General features: G+C 28.8%; 7 protein-coding genes and 1 long non-coding RNA gene across 8 annotated transcripts in view; 6 read left to right on the top strand and 2 right to left on the bottom strand.

The window, feature by feature from the left end:
• Positions 1-19,750, top strand: part of LOC126853708 (lipase member H-B-like) — a 261,537-nt gene that overhangs the window by 150,447 nt on the left and 91,340 nt on the right. The gene's annotated exons all lie outside the window — the stretch shown is intronic.
• On the top strand, positions 615-2,251 carry LOC126853597 (zinc finger protein 595-like). Its single transcript, XM_050599444.1, has 2 exons — positions 615-840; positions 1,836-2,251. Exons 1-2 carry the CDS (start codon positions 615-617, stop codon positions 2,249-2,251), a joined length of 642 nt encoding a protein of 213 aa, XP_050455401.1.
• Positions 3,310-4,388, top strand: LOC126853738 (zinc finger protein 775-like). The gene has a single exon (XM_050599768.1). It carries the CDS (start codon positions 3,600-3,602, stop codon positions 3,960-3,962), a length of 363 nt encoding a protein of 120 aa, XP_050455725.1. The 5' UTR covers positions 3,310-3,599; the 3' UTR covers positions 3,963-4,388.
• On the top strand, positions 4,959-6,196 carry LOC126853740 (zinc finger protein 628-like). The gene has a single exon (XM_050599772.1). The coding sequence runs from the start codon at positions 5,155-5,157 to the stop codon at positions 5,491-5,493; it is 339 nt and encodes a 112-aa protein (XP_050455729.1). The 5' UTR covers positions 4,959-5,154; the 3' UTR covers positions 5,494-6,196.
• On the bottom strand, positions 10,099-12,229 carry LOC126853749 (uncharacterized). Its single transcript, XR_007687994.1, has 3 exons — positions 12,013-12,229; positions 11,681-11,773; positions 10,099-11,588 (listed from the first exon to the last, which is right to left on the bottom strand). It is a non-coding gene; the product is annotated as an uncharacterized LOC126853749 (long non-coding RNA).
• LOC126853728 (cytochrome c oxidase assembly protein COX11, mitochondrial) lies at positions 13,058-15,151 on the top strand. Its single transcript, XM_050599752.1, has 4 exons — positions 13,058-13,490; positions 13,637-13,960; positions 14,137-14,298; positions 15,003-15,151. The coding sequence occupies exons 1-3, from the start codon at positions 13,287-13,289 to the stop codon at positions 14,293-14,295; spliced, it is 687 nt and encodes a 228-aa protein (XP_050455709.1). The 5' UTR covers positions 13,058-13,286; the 3' UTR covers positions 14,296-14,298; positions 15,003-15,151.
• On the bottom strand, positions 14,476-16,658 carry LOC126853680 (tektin-3-like). The gene is made up of 8 exons (XM_050599655.1): positions 16,520-16,658; positions 16,036-16,278; positions 15,721-15,953; positions 15,515-15,624; positions 15,270-15,418; positions 14,982-15,204; positions 14,767-14,921; positions 14,476-14,694 (listed from the first exon to the last, which is right to left on the bottom strand). The coding sequence occupies exons 1-8, from the start codon at positions 16,630-16,632 to the stop codon at positions 14,484-14,486; spliced, it is 1,437 nt and encodes a 478-aa protein (XP_050455612.1). The 5' UTR covers positions 16,633-16,658; the 3' UTR covers positions 14,476-14,483.
• LOC126853698 (cytosolic Fe-S cluster assembly factor NUBP1 homolog) lies at positions 17,222-19,647 on the top strand. The gene is made up of 7 exons (XM_050599696.1): positions 17,222-17,358; positions 17,715-17,956; positions 18,509-18,610; positions 18,689-18,779; positions 18,879-19,144; positions 19,226-19,412; positions 19,496-19,647. Exons 1-7 carry the CDS (start codon positions 17,274-17,276, stop codon positions 19,558-19,560), a joined length of 1,038 nt encoding a protein of 345 aa, XP_050455653.1. The 5' UTR covers positions 17,222-17,273; the 3' UTR covers positions 19,561-19,647.

The following is a 19,750-nucleotide window of genomic DNA, read 5'->3' as shown; positions in this document are numbered from 1 at the left end:
TAACATGATGTGTAGAAAATGTATTTTAAAGAAGGATGTTATGTACTTTCAGTTACTTTATGAATTTTTTCTCTATGTTTCAATCTGTTTCACATATTCTATGATATTATTATTTACATTATGTTAACAAAAATCTAAATTATACAACATTACTATACAGAAATGTTAACATTTTTCTTTTCTTCTTAGAAAAAATATCGAAGCAATAAATATAACAAAACATTTATAAAACAGATATTTATTTATATTTATTCTCTCCTTCTTTCGAATAAAATTCTTTCAATAAAATAATTTTTAATTATAAAGTTGTTCTCTAGTATATACCATACATTGAACATTTATTAAATTATGTCCATTACGCTTCCTAATTTTTTATTTATAAATTTAACGAGTCTATTATTGATTTTCCTTCAAAATTTTCATATTTTCCTATCAAAAAAATTTCATATTTTTCCATTCGTTAATAATAGTGTATTTACACATAATCACTTTTTCCGAATGCATGCGCTTATAGGATTTTTCCTTCGCATTTTCTTTTTGGTCCTCAGCTTCGCGAATCCCAGATCGAGATGTAAATCTAACGAGCGTTTCCTATTTTTTTTCTTATAGATGACATGGAATTATGCGATTGGTTAACCGAGCCGTTCATGCAGCAAGAGTTTGACGAGGATATATCACAGAGCTGCTTCGAATTCGTGACCACCGATTACAATGAATTGTCTCCGGAGAGCATGGAACATCGTCAAAAGAAGCAACTGAAAATTACCACGCTCGTCTGCGAGGGATGCGGAAAAAATTTCTCGAGGCTCGATAGCCTTAGAAGACACGAAAAGTTGTATTGTAAAGTGAAAAGCAAGCCTACATGCTGTCCCGTTTGTGACAAGAAGTTTGAGAAGCCAATATCTTTACACAATCACATAAAGAATGCTCATACGTCATTAGTCAAAAAGGAAGAACCGCAATGAATATTAATATTTTAGAATTGATCTAAATTTAAATTTCTTTGATTTCTTAGATTTTTTTCTTATTTCTATTTTTATGAAAATACATCAATTTCTCGAGAAAAAAATACTTTCGAATAATAGCGCGAATATTACTTAAATAGAAACTAGTATGTTATAATCGATCTATTACGAATAAAATTAAGAGGATTGGCGAATCGCAGATTTATAGAAACTTATTAAAATATTTTTTATGTTCTTTTATGGTGCTCTTTTATCTCCAATTTTTTTTTTTAGTATTCTTCTCTATATTTTTTCTTTTGTGTAACCACAGTTTTGATATCTACAACAGTTTTGAAGAATCAGTTTTAAACAAACAAGATTTTGTAATCTTCGCAAATATGGAGCTTCTGTATTTCATATGTTTGATATCAAACATATACTTGTATGTTTAAGACAAATTTGTAATTCACTGTGTGTATATCAATATAAGAAAACATGATATGTCCACATCATTATTTTTTTAATCAATAAATATTTACGAATTTTGAGAAGATAGATTCTTTGCTGAACTTTTACATCCTAATTATTTTTTATTCAAAGCTCCACGAAAAAATACATCGAGCAAACCTCTTATTATCCTTCTTGTAACTTTTCGATAAAAGAAATCTTCGGAAAAAAAAAAAAAAAAACATTTTTATAACTAACGATTGAAATTTTCAAAAGATCTTTAGTCTCTCTACAATCTTATATCCTATAATTACTAAAACCGAAATCAGAAGGTAATCCATAAGATTATGCATGCTGCTGGCTCTATGCTATTCGCTTGCCAGTCGTCTTACATGTCTTGCCTCCTATAGTCTCATCTTTTAACGGACTAATATGTCTTTGCAGACGATGACGTTCAGTGCGGTGCGGAGAAGAGCAACGATGAGGAACCGGAAGTTTGCGAAGTGCCCTTCCATGGTCAATTGAACTACCTGCTTTGCGACTCGCCAATTCTTAACAGCGTGGAAGCTAATGTGGTCCAGAAAAACATCAAATCGGGCCAGCAGTTCCGCTGCGACGGCTGCGGTAGAGCGTACACAAGGGTCGACAGTCTGAAGCGTCATCAGCAAAAGTGCGACGAGTTTCTAGCGTCGTTTCGAGATCGACAGGAAACACTAGAGAGACTTCAACAGCAGGAATATTATTGTAATCAATGCGGCAAAACGTACAGAAGGCTGGATACCTTGCGCCGGCATCAGCGATTAGTGTGTGGTGACAAAGAGAGTAATCATTCTTTGAAAGTGGACAAGACGAGCTTATAAGAAGACGTTTTTTCAATATCGATTGATTTCAGTGAAACAGTTACGAGAGAATGAGAAAGAAAGAGAAAATATGTGAGCCGTGATTAAATAATGCGACATTTAATAGAAATTACATTACACGGAATTAAATTATTTTAAAAATGTTAACTATGTACTCTACGTATCTTAATTGTTTAAATGCGCTTTTGAAAAAGTGAAATATGTTGATGTATTATATCAATGACTGATTTTATCATAATCAAATTATGAAACTCGATTAATTAAATGCGCGACGCATTGCTTGAGAATAATAATAAGATTGAACATAACTATTCAAGAGCTATATGTTTTTATTGTATATTGTAGACGGGAGCTTCACATTATGCTACACGAATTTTATTAGGTGATATAAGACAAATGTGTATAGAGCAAGATTCAAAAAAGTAGTAAGTGTAAATAAGTCTTTATATTGTTTATGCGCGATTTTAAATTTTATGGCGTAAAAAAATACTTATAAATTTCTGATTCTAGCAATTACCGCTTGTGCAAATCATTAGAAAAAATTATTGATTTTACATAGATGAAAGGTTTCGCGTTACAAACACATCATCAGTAAATAAAATTTTTTCTTCTGAGCAATGATTGTGATTTCATTCAGCAAATGATATATAAGATTAAAATAATGTAAAAATGTATGTCAAACACATACATATATACATATATGCATGTACGTATTCAATTTATTCTCCTCTATATATATAATTATAATTAAATTTCTTTTTTTATAAGCACTTAAAAATCACGAAAAAATAAAGATCATAGGCTTTAGTTTGCTTTGAAATAATCGCGACAATAATAACTGTGTAATAAATAAATAATGGCTTCTATCAAAAAATAACCGTCATTTGTAGTTCCTGTGCGCTTCTATCTTAAGCGAAATGATTGTATGTGCGATGTATATAAAAGTTCGTTCAATTATGAAATGAAATGTTATGTTATATTAAATCGAATAATATCAAACATTCTATTCGCCTAACTTCAATCGCAAAATTTAATTTAAGTAAAAGAGATTCTTTTTTTTTACGCACGGATAGAGAACTAGCAACGAAATAATTTGGAATATCACGTCATAGAGCATATCAAAGTCAAGAGCGTCTCGCGCTCTGCACGAGAATCTTATCAGCCTCGAGCTTCCTGATATCGGCAGCATGCCGTTCATTCATTTATCTCGAATAATCACAATGCGACGCGTTTTCTTCGCAATTATCATGTTTTATGCCTTTATGCGATTCGAACATATCTCGCCTAATCTCCGGCAATCTGCTTTCTTGTCGCAGGAGCGGACCAGGAGAAGTACGACGCTTTGTGGATGCTGGAGAAGAAGGCGCGCAGCATCGGCCAGGAGAGTCAAGAGTCTTTACAATCGTTTCCGAGAGAGACATACTCGCCGTCGAAGGTGCACGACACTTTGCCTGGTGATTATTCCGTCACGCAGGCTCAAGTGTACAGCGGAGATTCTTATGCGCTGACGATACGGACCTCGAATTACGTCTGCACCGATTGCGGCAAGATATACAAGTGGCTGGACAGCCTGAAGAGACATCAGCGGGTAGACTGCGGCAACAAGGAGAAAAAGTTCTCCTGTCACGTGTGCGATCGAAAATTCAAATATCGATACGAATTACGAAATCACATGAGAGTGCATACGGGTGACTTCCTTTCCCGAATGTGATTTGTGCGAACAAGTTTGCGAATTAAAAGAGCATGCCCTGATATGAATCGCATCCCGAGGCGATGCTCGAGATTGGAACTGAATCGATTGAAACTGAGGACTCTTCCATATGATGCCGATAGAGATAAATTCTTCGAAAAATAGAATTCTCTCTGCAACACATATTTACTGTTGTATAAATATTACAATGAAATATAGTATTACAAGAAAAAGAATAAAAATTATTTATTTATTGACATTATTATGAGATGTGCGAATAATCTTTTTATTTTTTGGATAAATAAATAAGAAGTCAAATATATTTTAGTAAATAAAAATTATTTTTGTATTAAGTTTAGAATATTTTTTATACTGATATTTCATTCAAAATTTTATCTATAATATATTAAATTATTCTCCATAATAGAAATCAAAGAAGACATATTTCTCAATACATTAACATTAAAATTTATTACAAAGATTCTTCCTATTTTCAAAAACTACAGAAAAAAAGAAGAAAATTGACTTGTTTCATATTTTATATTATACGTTAAAATATAATTATGTATTAACTATAATATATGTTACATATTAAAAGTCAATCTGAATGACCAATGAATAATAAAGCTAGGAATGTATAAAGAAAAATATATATTGTATTTATACATAAAAAAATGATTCATCTGATTCTCTTAAAATTTTCAGCGAAAATAATCAAAATTATGTATACGTGATGTATATACGATCAACTATAGCGTACTCAAATCTACAGTTTTTAATAATATTTTTATGTCTAATATGAACAATGCAGAATACTGTCTAAAATTATTCTTAATATAAGAAAAATATAATTTCCCTGACACGCACATTAAATATATTTAAATATATTTGTTCGTTGACAAGAAGAAATAATATTTTTTCCTTCCCTTTCAAAAAATAAATTCCATACAAAAAAAATTCAAACATCAAGGGCATTTTGTTTACAGTTGCTTTCATGGTGAATGGTATTGCGTTTAACTCAATTCGTGCTGTGTACGTCTGTGTCCTTGTCGTGATCGATAATAATCCCTTCTAAACTAATTGTGTGATTGCCAATCCTTACGGCGAAAGGGCGCGATGTATTTGACAGAGCTTTACTGACTCTCTTATATGTTTTCTAGAACGGAAGTACTCGCCAGGTTCCGCCATCGAATGGTACTACCAATACCAGACGATGTATCTTCGACTGATGGCAGAGAACCAGCTAACGAAGGAAACAGCGACGAAAACAAACGCGACTGAAGATCCGATTTGTCCCGACAATTACGCTGACCATGAGAAAATTCAAAACAATCAACCATTGACTGAAGTCAATAGTAATCAGGTAACCGCGGGTAATCGCGATTACTCTTGTCCGCGTTGCGGTAATGCCTACACTAGACCGCACTCGCTCAACAGACACATGAGATTTGAATGCGGCGTGGAACCGCAGTTTGAATGTCCTATCTGCCATAAAAAGTCCAAGCATAAGCATAATCTTGTATTACACATGAGAACTCATCAGAAATCTTGAGATCATTCAGTGCCATTTAATATTGCGCGAGACGAAAGTTACTCCAAAAGTTTTCGGTGAGCAATAAAAGCGTTACAAAAATTATATGCACTTGGTGTAAAATCAATACTTCCTGAAAATTTAAAGAGGACGGTTAACCGATAAAAATTTAGTACAATTAAAAACAATATTTTCTTGGATATTTGTATATCCATATATTGTTTGGTTAATTGTAGACAATAAAAATGTTCAAAAATGTAAGAACTATTATATAAGAACTAAAATATTTACAATTAAAGATTTAATTGATTTGTATCAGTTCAAAGAGAAAAGCGCAAAGTTAAATTTTATTTATATAAAACTTAATTTTAAATGAATTTATTCAAGAAAATCAAAGGAAACATAAACAAAATGATCGCGTCGTGAGTGTCTAGTTAAATACACATCTCTGATGTGTATAATCACGAAGTCTTCCAAAGAATAATATAATACAGTAATCAAGAAATAAGCTTGACATAAAAGACAACATTGATACACCATTCAAGATAATTTTAATATCTGCTATCTAAAAATATATAATAATTACAAGGCGAAAAGTAAGCACAAAAAATTTTTATTAAGATGACATGTGGGTCATTTCTTTATCGAATGATAACAAAGTTATCACAAAAACTAATAAGAGAAATATTTTTCATTATTTATGTTAATTAATTAAATTTGCAATTTTGCGAATGCGTATATGATATTTAATCAAAAGTAACTAATATAATATAATTATTAAATAATTTCATATAAAAAAAATTCTTTCCAAAAGATTTACGTAAATACCAATAGGATTGGTACTGTCAAAACCGATAATTTTTATTAGTTTTGCAATTGAGTGTAATTTAAGTGTTTAAATTTTCTACTACCTGTTTAAATTTTTTTAAATATATATATATATATATATATATATATATATATATATATAGTGTTATACATATATATATTTCATAGATTATATTTGTGTTATAAATAGAAAAGAGAATTTATATAAAATAACGGTTCTAATTAGACCAATTGCATTTTTTTAGTTTAGTGAATTTGTTATTGAAGCAGATTTTGTATTAACACTTATAGACTGATTTACTGCCATTATTATTTTTTATTCAAGTGATTTTTATAAGTACCCTAATAACGGAATTCGAAATGATGAGTTCAAATTGTATTTTTGTTATTAAACATAGCAGTAAGTTTACTATAGTTACATATTGTTATATATAATAATAAAAAATTGTAAGCGATTTAAACCCGTATTATACAAGATGTCTATGAAGGATGCATACATATCTTATGAGACTTTAATTAAAATGTATTATTACTAAGTTGAAATTGTACGATTAAAGAAAATTTTGCAAGTAAATTGCATTTTTTTTTTTCGAGACATCTTGTATATTTGTTTACATATATTTTTGATTTATCCCTTTGCAGATAATGAGAATGACTTAAAAGAGTTAAAGAGTCATTTTGTTATTATCATAAATCATCTGTGATCGCCGAAAATGCAAAAATAGTTATATGTGACACATGTAACATATATGAGCAAAGAATTATCTGAAAATATATAAAAATTTATGCTGCGTATTTTTGTTGCAGGAAGTATACTAGATGTAACAATAAATGTGACATTAAATAACAATATAACTCTGTTATATTTATATAAGCGAATTAAATGATAGTGCCAATGAGACGAATAGTCTGAATATATATATTCAGCAGAGATTTATTCAATAAATTCTTACATTAGACAAGAAGGCTCATGACATGCGAGCTCATTGCATCTTCGCATATCATAAGTTCTTCTTATGTAGAGATACGGATAGAAACTTATAGTTTATATACATACGCAGATATATGCATAAATATATATTGTAAATATATCTTTATGTATAGTACTGTATTAACTGCAGTAAAAATAAATATGCATATATATTATAAATCATAAAATTTTATTAATGTTTAGATAGTGATCCCAAAAATGTTAGTTCTTTGTTGCATTTTATTGTCATTTGATAATTAACGTCTATCTAATTATTCAAATGTAAATCTCTGAGTTTTTTCACAAGACATTAGCGCGAAAGTGATTTCTTTGTGAAACGTTTTCGAAGTTACATTATTATTATCTAACTGACGTTCCCGTCATTTCTTATCCTAATGTTCTTCTAATATATTTATTATGTGTATTATATACATAAAAATCAGACGTAGATAATTGTTAAATGCATGCATTAATAATGCAGTAATAATACTTAAAAAGTGATTACAAATTGAGGATGGACAAATCTTGTGATGTTAATTAATATACTAAAGAAACATTTTTTTCAGATAAGTTATACAAAGATTAAATACTTTTATATTTGCATTTAATGAGATATTAAATATACGAAATAAATATTAAATTTTTTTTAATAATTGCTGCGTACGATGAAGGACTACTAACAATAATAATATGACAAGTATATTATATAAATATATTACAATAAATAAAATATGATTGTGGGATATAAAAACATTTAATTAAAAATATTTAGATCGATAATTTAATATTGTCATTTTAATATTGAAAATTATGTCATAGAAATACGTTTTTGTTGTGACATCGTAGCACAAAGCAATTTTTCACGCAAAATCATCGAAGGCAACTCGTCTCACAGAAAACATCCGCTTCGCGAGTGCATGCAGTTTAAAGAGTAGAAGCTACGAGACGTCGCGACGCAAGATCTGACGTACTTAAGAACAACGAGAGAGAAAGAGAAAAAGAGAAAAAGAGAGAGATCTATTTATCGTCGAAAAAAAAATCTGTGTGATGATTGTCCTGATTTGCGGCATAATTGTATGCTGCATCGCTGTATGTATATTCGATACTTTTATTTTGCCGCCTAATGCTTTTCTAGTTTGTACGTTTGCCTGCGAGAACACAAAAGAGAGAATGTGCGCTTATGTGTACGTATGTGTGTGTGTTCTATCACTATATTTTTTCCGATGAATGTTTCAGTTTGGAAACGATTGAAGGAAGCGGAGGATGGGCCACCGTTTCTCTGTCCGAAATGCGGCCGCACTTACTCGCACAAGTGCAATCTGACAAGGCATTTGCGCCTCGAATGCGGTGTCGGGCCTAGATTTCAATGTGCGAATTGCAAGAAACGGTTCAAGCATCGACATCACTTACGGGACCATCAAAGGATCCATCTCTACGCGAATTGCAGCTACGAACTGCGCAATTGAAATGTCACCCTCGTTCCAATTAAAATTGCTCACGTCTCCATCCTTTTATCTAGTTTCTGATTTACTCATTTAGAGTTGTATGTACTTATTATATATTTATTAAATTATTTATTTGTCATTTAGTTGGTGGTAATGTGATCTGTGATCTTGTGGAAACCAAAATGCCAAAAAAAATAAAATTATCATATTCTTCGGCGTTATAAGTTTATCTATAGAATGTGCAATTCTAGAAAACTTGTTTATGAAAGTTTTCTTAAACGTATAATTTTGTTAATTATGTATATTTTCTACTTGTAAAAAATCTGGAATCAAGATTATTGATAAATGTCGTTATTTTATAATTACAGTAAAATTACAAGAAAACTGTATGGCATGATGCTTCTGAATATTGTTCTTCGTAAAGAAAGCAATATTATCAAATTATAAATCATTGATAGCAAATTTGCTGTTGATTTAATACAGATATACCTGTGTAGTTAAAAAAATACTGATTTGAGAAATTCCAATGATAACAAATACTAACAGTGCAAAGAAAGAAACACTATTAGAAGTACTTCACGGTATACATATTTAAGTATTGATTAATAAATATGATAATTAATAATTGTATTTAGTCTATTGTATCGATATCATCTTTTTGGGAACGCAAAAAGTATTAAAAGAATATTTAATACAAAAAAAATATAAAAGATAGCTTCGGAATTATTGTATTTTCAATGTTTGTGATGAATGTGATCGTCGAGTTTGTGCCAAAGAAAGATAGCAAGTAATTTATAGTAACTTTTATACGCGGTGTTTAGATGCTTGATTACAAATGTCCATCGCATTAGTATCATGTTTATATATATAAATATCCGATAACAACGAGGCTGCACGTAGATAGTTAGTATCATACTGACAATGAGTGTACATAAAAATATATAGTCGTAGTTAAATCCGTCTCAACTTTTTGAAGTCGAAGACTTCATGAAATAAACAATAGAGATTGGCCCGTTAGAAAATTGAAAAACAAAATTCATAGAAATAATTACTGAAAAATAAATGTTTTTCTATTTTTTGCATATATTTCAGAAGATGTTAACTTTGTATTAAATTTAATAAATTTTTGATTAAAAAAATAATTTTTTATATATATAATATTATTAAAAAAACATAAATTATAATGAAATATATGAAAAGATAATTACAAGTACACTTACTTCAGCAATGTTTTTTCTACGTGAATTTTTCTCTCTTATTTATTATTTTATTATTAAACATTATTTATTATAAAAGTTTGTTTCTATTTATTATAAAAGTATGTTTCTATTTTTTCATTCTTTTTATTTATTTTATTTTATTTTGTCAAGAAAATATGAAAAAAATAAAAATTTGATTGTATTGCGCTTTTCTATGAGTCTTGTATTTCAATGGGCCAAAGTGATTGATGCAATGAAAATAGATGTTAGAAAACGATTGCAAATACCTCTTCATCGTGCCAAACATATGCTCTAGAATTACGTTTGAGAGATTTCGAATATTATAGTTTTTCAATAGAATATAAACGAGATACGATTTATATGTGCGTATAACACGATAATTATAAATCTATTATAATTATTTTTATGATAATTATAAAAATCTATCATTTTTTAATTAGCTATTTACACGGATGATAGTATCAACAATTCACAGTTTACTTAAAAAATAGTATAAAAATTTCAGTTAAAATAGAAAAAATTAAACACACAAAATATCCTTAAGTATACGCAGATATTTAAATTTCTTTTTCTATCGAAAATAATATTTGGGCTTAGCATGATATGATTTTAAATTTGATAGAAAAATAAGAAACTCTAATAAAAATATTTATCTCTTTATAATAAAATTCAATTTTTACTGAGTGTATACGCTACATATAAATTATATATTATTATATTAATTGTAAGAGGAAAGAGAGAACCTACCTGTTGCAATATACACATTGATGTACAATTATAATTTCTTCTATTTATGCAATACAGAAAAAATGCATCATTATTCTTTAACTAGTACATTCTGAATTATTTATACTTGTGTGTGCAATTTCTTTACATACACTAAATTATATAAATCTCATTCTTTCGTACGCTCAACTAACAAATGTATAATTAAAGACAAATTGCATTTTTTATAAATAATTATGCGATAAAAACTGTAAGACTCATTAAAGTTTATATATTGCTCGTTTAAATAATGTAAAATTTGATTATTATTACTAATAACTTTATATTTTTTGTAAGATTAGTATAGTTATATTAGTTAAGAATTATGATTTCGAGTCGAGTCTCTAATCAGTATAAAAAAATTGACTGTTTTGCATGTATGTGTAATTACATTATACAAATAATTTGTATTACAATGTTAAATATTACGTGTAACTTACTGATTAAAACTTTATGCAATATCGCCTTGTAATAACGCCTGATTTTATGAAGTGCATTATAGAAATATTTCAATATTACATATATAAGAATTAATGTATTATTATTATTATTAAGAGTTATTTGCCAATTGTTATTATTACAAGTTATTCCCGTTCTCATGAAATATTCTTTACAATAAAAATACAAGGAAACTGCGGTGTTTAGACAGAAAATAAAAATAAACTAGTAAGTTACACATAATATTATAATTTACAGTTGGACGTAGTTGGTGTAGAAAGGAACCATTTTTTAACAAATTATGAGAATATATATAAAAAAGTTCAAAACTTTGAAAACTTTGATTGATAATTATCTCAACTACGACCAGTTTATGTGTTCTTACCTGTACATCAATGATTGATAAATAAGAAGTCGTTAGTCCGTATACTAAACAAGAAAACTCGTGCGCTGTAAAATGAGAAAAAAATTAGAAATCAATTTCATAGTAAAAATATGTACGAAATAAATTTACTTTTTTTTATAAACAATTATATACATACTCTTGTCAATCCACTGTTTTTGAACCTTCCCACGACGGTTCTCTGATAGAATCTCTTCAGGATTGTCCGTCTATCTAATTGGTAAGTATTCACCTATAAGCATTTTTAAACATATATATAAATTTTTTTTTATTCTATCTCTTTTTTACAAATTTGTATTGAATCTTTACTTTTTTTTCTTCTTCTCTTTTAATACACATATATTTCGAACCTAAATATGTGTAGCCTATATATACAAGTTAAGAGAATTGGCCGCAAAATATTTTAATATTGCATATATTTTTTACAACATAAACAAGATAAACATTTAAAAAAATACAATATTTTCTTACCGATCTAACGGTTAGTCGCTATATCTCTGAATCAAGGAAGTACATCACTCATCGATTTCCTTGAGAACGTTTATATCCCGAAATCGTGAATATTATTATATTTCCTACGCGAAAAAGCATATTTGACACTAATCGCGCTATATCGCTCTCACGACTCGTAATTTTATTACCGAAATTGTGATTATTATATGCGAGTTATAAATCAAATCGAAGTACGTTAACACTCGCGACACGCTCTGCGCGCGTTTGAAAAATACAGTTGCCCTGCTTCGCACAAATTTCGATGCAACGTCACGCGAGAATTTAAACTTGGACTTTGATATATCGCTACTGACTTCACATTGCCTTCACTTATAAAAAAATTGCTTCGAATACTATTGATGTCGTATAGAAATAGATATATATTCATAAATTACATGAAATAATTAATATTTTTGAATTAATAAAATATTTTTGAAAACCTGTTATATATATATATATATACATATACATATAATTAGTATACATTTAAAAGAATTTTTATGGATAAATTGAGGTTCATATTCCGATATCGCGAAATCGGATTTTCCGTTTAGCCATGATAGACGAACGTTATTTGTACAAATGAAACGAAAGCACACTTGACATTGTTTGAATCGCGTTATACAAAATCGCTCGTGTGATTATTATGCGAATATTTATACAAAGTTAAATTTTGCGAAGCACATCGAAAGACTCACGATACACTACGCGCGTTTGAAGAATAATACCTGCGTCTGTGCTATTTTATTTCATTTCCGACAGAATGCGCTGCGTGAAAAATTTGAATTTTGTTAGAGAAAGAAGCCTTTTACTGTGCCAATTTTATTACCAATTATTTTTTTGCTTATGATAAATAAGATTGCTTTAAATTTTATATTATGATAATGTTACGTCAATTTACACTTACATGAATCGTGTCAAGTAATTAAAAATAATACGAAGTATTAAAGTTTAATATATTGTATTGATAATATTGCTAAATATATATGAATAATTATCTAATATTAATTAGCGAGGATGGCGCTGGATGTCGCAAGCAACATGGAGTTCTGCTTGATTCATAATATAATGATGTTATATCTATGATTTTATCAGAATTTTGCAATATTGATACTGATACGCGTGTCTTGCTGAGAGAATTTATCCATTGTTTAATATTATTATGCTTTTGGGAAGAGTTTATTTCATATGCGATACGTAATCTGTTGAACAGTCTTATAGGTTAGTCTTGAATTGGTTGACAGAACAAAAAGATGTATTTTAATATCTGTCGACGATTAACACGACCCTGCGTTAGGCAAATATATACCAATGTATCGCGAAATTTAATGAAAGATCACTCTGACACCTCGTTTCAAAAAAGGATACGTTCAACTACTTTCTACTGGACTGGAGTTGGAGTTCTGGTAGTTGGATTGAGTTACTCCGCAGTGCCTTTGTACAGAATGTTTTGCCAGGTATATGATTGCCATTCTTTAAGAATAACTATAAATATTATATTGTCTTGTCTATTATTTTATTAAGTATTGTAACTATTGTTATTGGTATAACAATATTTGTAATAATATACATTTTTTTCATTAGCTATATTTTTCTATTATAGTCATATAGTTATGGCGGAACAATATCAGCTGGCCACGATGCTTCTAAAGTGAGCACAATGTCAGCTGTTAACAATAGGAAGATCAAAATTAAATTTAGTGCAGATACAGCAGCATCGATGCAATGGAATTTTAAACCACAGCAAACAGAAATTACAGTTGTTCCTGGAGAGACAGCTTTAGCATTTTACACAGCCACGAATCCAACCAATAAACAAGTCATTGGAATATCTACATATAATGTTTTACCTTTTGAAGTAGGACAATATTTTAATAAAATACAATGTTTCTGTTTTGAAGAACAGATGCTTAATCCGCATGAACAAGTAAGTTTATTAATATTACATATAGAATAAAGTATAACAGTCTATTTTTTATATCTAACAAAATTTTTAGCTTTTTTCTTAAATATCAATTTTTTTAAATTCATTCAAAAATTCTAAACATTTGCATAAATTTATAATCTATATAATTAATCAGGCAGTTATTTTTGTACTTTAAGGTCGATATGCCAGTGTTCTTCTATATTGATCCAGAATTCACAGAAGATCCAAGAATGGAATTTGTTAATGAAATAGTCTTGTCTTATACATTCTTTGAAGCCAAACCAGGGTTCAATCTGCCTATACCAAGCTATGCCAAAAGTCATTCAGTAAAGTAAAACGTAATTATTTTTAATAGTTATTATAATTGTACTATAATAATAAATATTTAATGCCTTTTTTTTCAAATTTGATATGGAAATATCACATAGCCTAAATTCCTCTAGGAGTGTATTCCAAATGACAATACTGACAATTAAATATGCTCCTAAATGGCAGTATTCAGAATGTGGCATTAGAAAAGCCATTAAAATCTAAACAATGCATTAACAGGATACGCGCGTCTAAGGCCGCAGACTTTCTCTTTATCAATATATATTGCATCGATTTTAAGCGCGAGATCGTGTTCCAATTTAGTTCGAGTTCTTAGCAATTTCTGATGTTGATTCTCGAGTTCTTTCAATGCCTTATGCATTCTCTCGATTTGATGATTTATTTCATCAATCTCTTTCTGAAGACTGTAAAATATAATCTTTTTAATAACATATCACGTTTTATGATATCGTCATATTATTAAGTACAATACATACCTCATATAGGCGTAATCGCGACATAATTCTATATCAGGACGATGCATTCTCGCTTCCATTCTTGTATGGGCAACTTTAATCGCGTGACTCTTGTCAGCGATAGCTTTGCGCATTAATTCTAAATTTTTTTCGACATCGAATATTTCTTGTTGCAGCTGTAATGTTTTACGAATCACATTTTAATCTGAGAAAAATACGCGCATTAACTTTGATACCTTTTGCAAATGTTGTTGCAGCTTATTCTTAGCTTCCAGTAATTCGGAAGATCTGCGTGCTAAAGCATTATTGGTATTACTCCAAGTATGCCACATTTCTTGAGCAACTTTATTGATAAGACTTTCGGCAGTGGTACGTAATTGACATGATTTATTTCGTTCTGTTTGGGATCGTTGCACTATTCTATTTACTGCATCTGCCCAGGTTTCTTGTTCTGAAACGCTAATCAGGTAATGATATGTATTTGTATTATATAATGTTATAAAAATCATTTACAATTTAATTACCATGGATCATATTTTTCAATTCCGGAATAATATTGTAATCCCTGAGTATGATTATTCAACTGATGACAAATAGTATCTATACCTAAAGCACTCTCCTTATTTTTTAAATCCAGTTCTAACTGATTCTGTGAGGCTCTGCAGTTTCGTAACTGCAAATAAAATAATATTAATCAATTAATTATATTAATTGATGAAGAATTATATAAACATAAAAAAATCAGACAAAATTAAAAAATTCAAGCTACCTGATCTTTGACTTTATCCAAACAAGCTTCTAGTTTCTTTTGATTTATACGTAAATGCTCCACTTCTTGTAGTAAACATTTTTCCGACTCATCATGTATCAATTCTGTGCCTAAAAAATAAAAATGGAAGGGAAACAAAAGATTTTATAACAAAATTCTTTTTAAATAACATTTCAAATATGAAATAGTAAAATTTTCTATCTTACCTTTTCTAGCTTCTCTGTGATAAAGACACTCCTCTGCAATGTGTAAAGGTCCTTCAATATCTCGTATTGCCTTTTCTAAAGTACTTCGACAATCTTGAAGTCTCTCAATTTCATGAAGCATTCTCTCTAGTTCTGATACCACTTCATTGCGCCAAAAAGTAATGTCATTTATTCTTTCACCAAGTCTTCGGCTGGTATCATACTGACCATGTTGTATCTTTTCTTCAGCATCTCTAAAAGATAATTTTGGATTTAGGCAACATCACAGTTTTATATAATATAAATAATATAAAGAAATATTCTCAAAAAAGAGACCTGATAATTCTTAGAGCATCATTCCGCGTCCTCTCAGAGTAATGTCTCTGTGAACTTGATTCATTATAATATTTTATTTGTTTCTGGAACCATTCATGTGGTGTATATCTTGTATAAAGGGCAGCTTGGGACGCATGAACGGGATTACGTTGATAGCCCGTTATTAAATTCGGGAATTTTAACGGCTGTGTACTCATTTTATTTCTTATATCGAGTGCGTAACTTGATATCGACTTTGTAGCCCTATAAAAAAATAATATTACTAATATTTTTTATATATATGCATTATATATTTCGATCTATATACTGGGTATTTAATTTAAGAGAAAGATGAATATGGTATAACAGAGCATAATAGTTTGTTAAATCAATATCATTCTATGTATCTATAAAGGATTCGAAGAATCACATTTAAAACTCTTATTGTAGGAATAATGAAAAAATAAATGAATTTACAACAGGAAGAGACGTTGATTCTACTTACAAGGGAATAACTTCTGTATTCTCAAATCCAGCATTTGGTCTCCATGGTAGTAAGTTATGTGTACGGGTATAATCACCTATACGAATTGGAAGTATTGGTTCCATGTAAGGCATTGCACTTCCTACTGTGCTCCATGGTTGCAGTTGCTATAAATTAAAGTGTGTAATTAAAAAAATACATTATTTTTAAAGAATTTTAATATTATATATAATATTATATATTATTACATCATTATAAAATAAGATTAATGTCTTAACATATTATAGAATCATTTATAATATAAAAATAAAAATTTTATTATGTATTTTATTCAATTTTGATATACATATAAAAAATATATATATTTATTTTTTTGTTTTGAAATAACTTTATATATTTTTTCAATTGCTCAATTGTAAATATAATAAATATATAATTATATGTACATATAAAGAATTTTTTTAATAATTGATTTTTTAATAATTGTCTCAAATTCTTTATAAATCTTGTTAAATAAAAAATGTGATTTTTTGCAAAGGTACAATGATTAAATTTTTCTCATAAATAATAATCATAAATTTGAATTTCTTATGTAAGTGATTTTAATTATATATATATATATTTTTTTATTAACAAGATTTATAAAGAATTTCGAGTTAATTATTCATTAGAAAAATTTCTTTCTAATGAAAACAAAAATAATAGTAATGGTATTAAATATAGTAAACTCTCTACAAAATTGATATAATAAAAAGAGATATTTTCTTAATTTCATATGCATGATACATTATGTATTTTTTTAATAAAGTTTTTTAAAGAAAGAACTAACATGGCAGATGTACCCAGCGAAGCTCCCGAACGTAAATATACATTCTCTATATCAGTAAATTAAAAAAAAAAAAAATAGTGAGAAGTAACTTAACATTCTTTAAGATAACATCATTATTGTAATATGTCGTTTACATTATATTATACCTATAATATGTCAAATGTCAAAATATTTAAGGTTAGGATGTAACAATACTTATATTCATCTCTCTTTTGTATAATATTTTCATATATATTATTACAATTTTTAATAATTTTTTTTACATTACTAGTATACAAGTATACAATGTATGATTAAATAAAATATAATGTTATCATGCAAATTATGCCGGTCCACAAAATTTTTTTTATTATCTGCAATGTTCAAAAATATGAAATATATTTTCAGACTGTCCTGGGACTCAAAGTGAAAATGCTGGCAAAGTATCAGCTTGTGCAGGATGTCCAAATCAATCACTATGCTCATCTGGAGCCACCAAACAACCAGATCCTGGCATAGCGCTTGTGAAAGAAAGGTTGTCCTCAGTGCGGAATAAGCTACTAGTGCTTTCAGGCAAGGGAGGAGTTGGTAAAAGTACCGTGACATCATTGATATCTAGATGCCTTGCGGCAAATAATTCTGATAGAAATGTAAGTTTTATCTTTGTTGTACCTAATTATAAGTGAAACTAAAAAACTAATATATATGTTTGCAACATTTTTCATCAAGAATTATTTTATATTGAATTTATCTATTAATCTTATATTAAATATAAATCCTAATATAAATACCATGTATTTTTTTATTAATACATAAATAACATCTTATGGCAAGAAAAAAAAACAAGTTGATAAAATAACTTACTCTTCTGCCCATTCCAAGTACATCCATATGATTTTCAATGTACATTCTAGCATAGTGAATGCCACTAGTTAGTTTGCTAGAAAATAACCTCAGACAGAGAATATCTATAGTCAACTGATACTTATGTATGTCGTATCAACTTGTACCAGTCCCTTATTGATTACCAAAATTTCAGGGTTCTCATATCTTTTCAGTATTTTAAATCAAGATAAATATCAAGCATATATCAATAAACAAATGCCAAAAGATATTAATTAATTTATATATGTAATATATTGAAATGTTATATTGTAAATTATATTAAATTTTAAATCTTTGATGTGTGTTTTATATATTAGATTGGAGTATTGGACATCGACATTTGTGGACCATCACAACCAAGAGTACTTGGAGTACTTGGTGAACAAGTTCATCAGAGTGGATCAGGATGGTCACCTGTAGTAAGTAAACTTGTTGAAACTAAAATATTATACTTAAAAAACTATTATTTAATATTGCATATTATTATTTGTTTTTAGTATATCGAGGATAACTTGTCATTGATGTCAATTGGATTTTTGCTTAGCAGTCCTAGTGATGCAGTTATATGGAGAGGACCAAAAAAGAATGGTATTATCTGTGTTTAAAATTTCTTTTTCTATGGCCTTTTTATGATTTTTATTATATTATTTCCATTTTTTTATTCTATACAAATTTGCATATTTTTAGGTATGATCAGACAATTTTTGTCGGAAGTTGACTGGGGTACTTTAGATTATCTTATACTGGATACACCGCCTGGTACATCAGACGAGCACTTGTCAGCTACATCTTACCTCAAAGATACCGGCATTACGGGTGCCATAATTATTACGACGCCGCCGCAGGTTGCTCTTTTAGATGTCAGGAAGGAAATAGATTTTTGTCGGAAAGTAAACATTCCAATTTTAGGTGTAATTGAGAACATGAGTATCTTTGTATGTCCTAAATGCAAGGTAAAGAAATATGATTTGCAGACAGTACCATCAAAAAGAGAACATAAATATGTAATTAATGAAGAACATCTTTATATGTAGAATACTGCAGAAATATTCCCAGCTTCAACAGGTGGTGCACAGGCAATGTCAAGAGAACTAAATGTAGAGTTTTTAGGCTCAATACCTTTGGATCCATTGCTAGCCAGATGTTGTGATGAAGGTAAAAATTTTTTGACAGAAATGTCAGATTCACCAACCATTAATGCTTTAAACGAAATTTGTAAAGGTAAGACTTTAACATATTTTGTAAAATATCATCTAATTTCTTTTTACACATGATACCAAAAAAAAATATGACTTTGTTTTTAGGTATTGTTCAAAAATGTGAAGAGGAAAAGGAGAACTGTCCTAATAATTCCATGCAAAATATGTAAATATATTTTTTGTACAAAAATCTATATGTAAATGTACAAATATGCTGCTGATTAAAATCTATAACAAAAATTTTTAATTTATTGTAATATAACTTTCTGTGTAAAACTTTGCGTTATATGTCTTCGACTATCGTAGTTCACGGTTTCAATATAATATAAATATATAAATTTCTCTGCTTTGTTACTCTCT

Source organism: Cataglyphis hispanica, chromosome 12 (assembly GCF_021464435.1).
Source record: "Cataglyphis hispanica isolate Lineage 1 chromosome 12, ULB_Chis1_1.0, whole genome shotgun sequence".
NCBI classification, from domain to species: Eukaryota; Metazoa; Arthropoda; class Insecta; order Hymenoptera; family Formicidae; genus Cataglyphis; species Cataglyphis hispanica.
Note: the sequence above shows the minus strand (reverse complement) of the source record. Positions and strands in the feature narration are given on the sequence as shown.

Excerpts from the sequence above, each read along its gene's own strand:
- LOC126853597 (XM_050599444.1), top strand. The coding sequence starts at position 615 with ATGGAATTATGCGATTGGTTAACCGAGCCGTTCATGCAGCAAGAGTTT. Across the intron at positions 841-1,835 it reads AAGACACGAAAAGTTGTATT|ACGATGACGTTCAGTGCGGT; the intron begins GTAAAGTGAAAA and ends ATGTCTTTGCAG.
- LOC126853738 (XM_050599768.1), top strand. The coding sequence starts at position 3,600 with ATGCTGGAGAAGAAGGCGCGCAGCATCGGCCAGGAGAGTCAAGAGTCT.
- LOC126853740 (XM_050599772.1), top strand. The coding sequence starts at position 5,155 with ATGTATCTTCGACTGATGGCAGAGAACCAGCTAACGAAGGAAACAGCG.
- LOC126853728 (XM_050599752.1), top strand. The coding sequence starts at position 13,287 with ATGTATTTTAATATCTGTCGACGATTAACACGACCCTGCGTTAGGCAA. Across the intron at positions 13,491-13,636 it reads TGTACAGAATGTTTTGCCAG|TCATATAGTTATGGCGGAAC; the intron begins GTATATGATTGC and ends TTTCTATTATAG. Across the intron at positions 13,961-14,136 it reads TGCTTAATCCGCATGAACAA|GTCGATATGCCAGTGTTCTT; the intron begins GTAAGTTTATTA and ends TTGTACTTTAAG.
- LOC126853680 (XM_050599655.1), bottom strand. The coding sequence starts at position 16,632 with ATGCCTTACATGGAACCAATACTTCCAATTCGTATAGGTGATTATACC. Across the intron at positions 15,419-15,514 it reads TGGATAAAGTCAAAGATCAG|TTACGAAACTGCAGAGCCTC; the intron begins GTAGCTTGAATT and ends TTTTATTTGCAG. Across the intron at positions 15,205-15,269 it reads ATTGAAAAATATGATCCATG|CGTTTCAGAACAAGAAACCT; the intron begins GTAATTAAATTG and ends TTACCTGATTAG.
- LOC126853698 (XM_050599696.1), top strand. The coding sequence starts at position 17,274 with ATGCATGATACATTATGTATTTTTTTAATAAAGTTTTTTAAAGAAAGA. Across the intron at positions 17,957-18,508 it reads CAAATAATTCTGATAGAAAT|ATTGGAGTATTGGACATCGA; the intron begins GTAAGTTTTATC and ends TTTATATATTAG. Across the intron at positions 19,145-19,225 it reads TTGTATGTCCTAAATGCAAG|AATACTGCAGAAATATTCCC; the intron begins GTAAAGAAATAT and ends CTTTATATGTAG.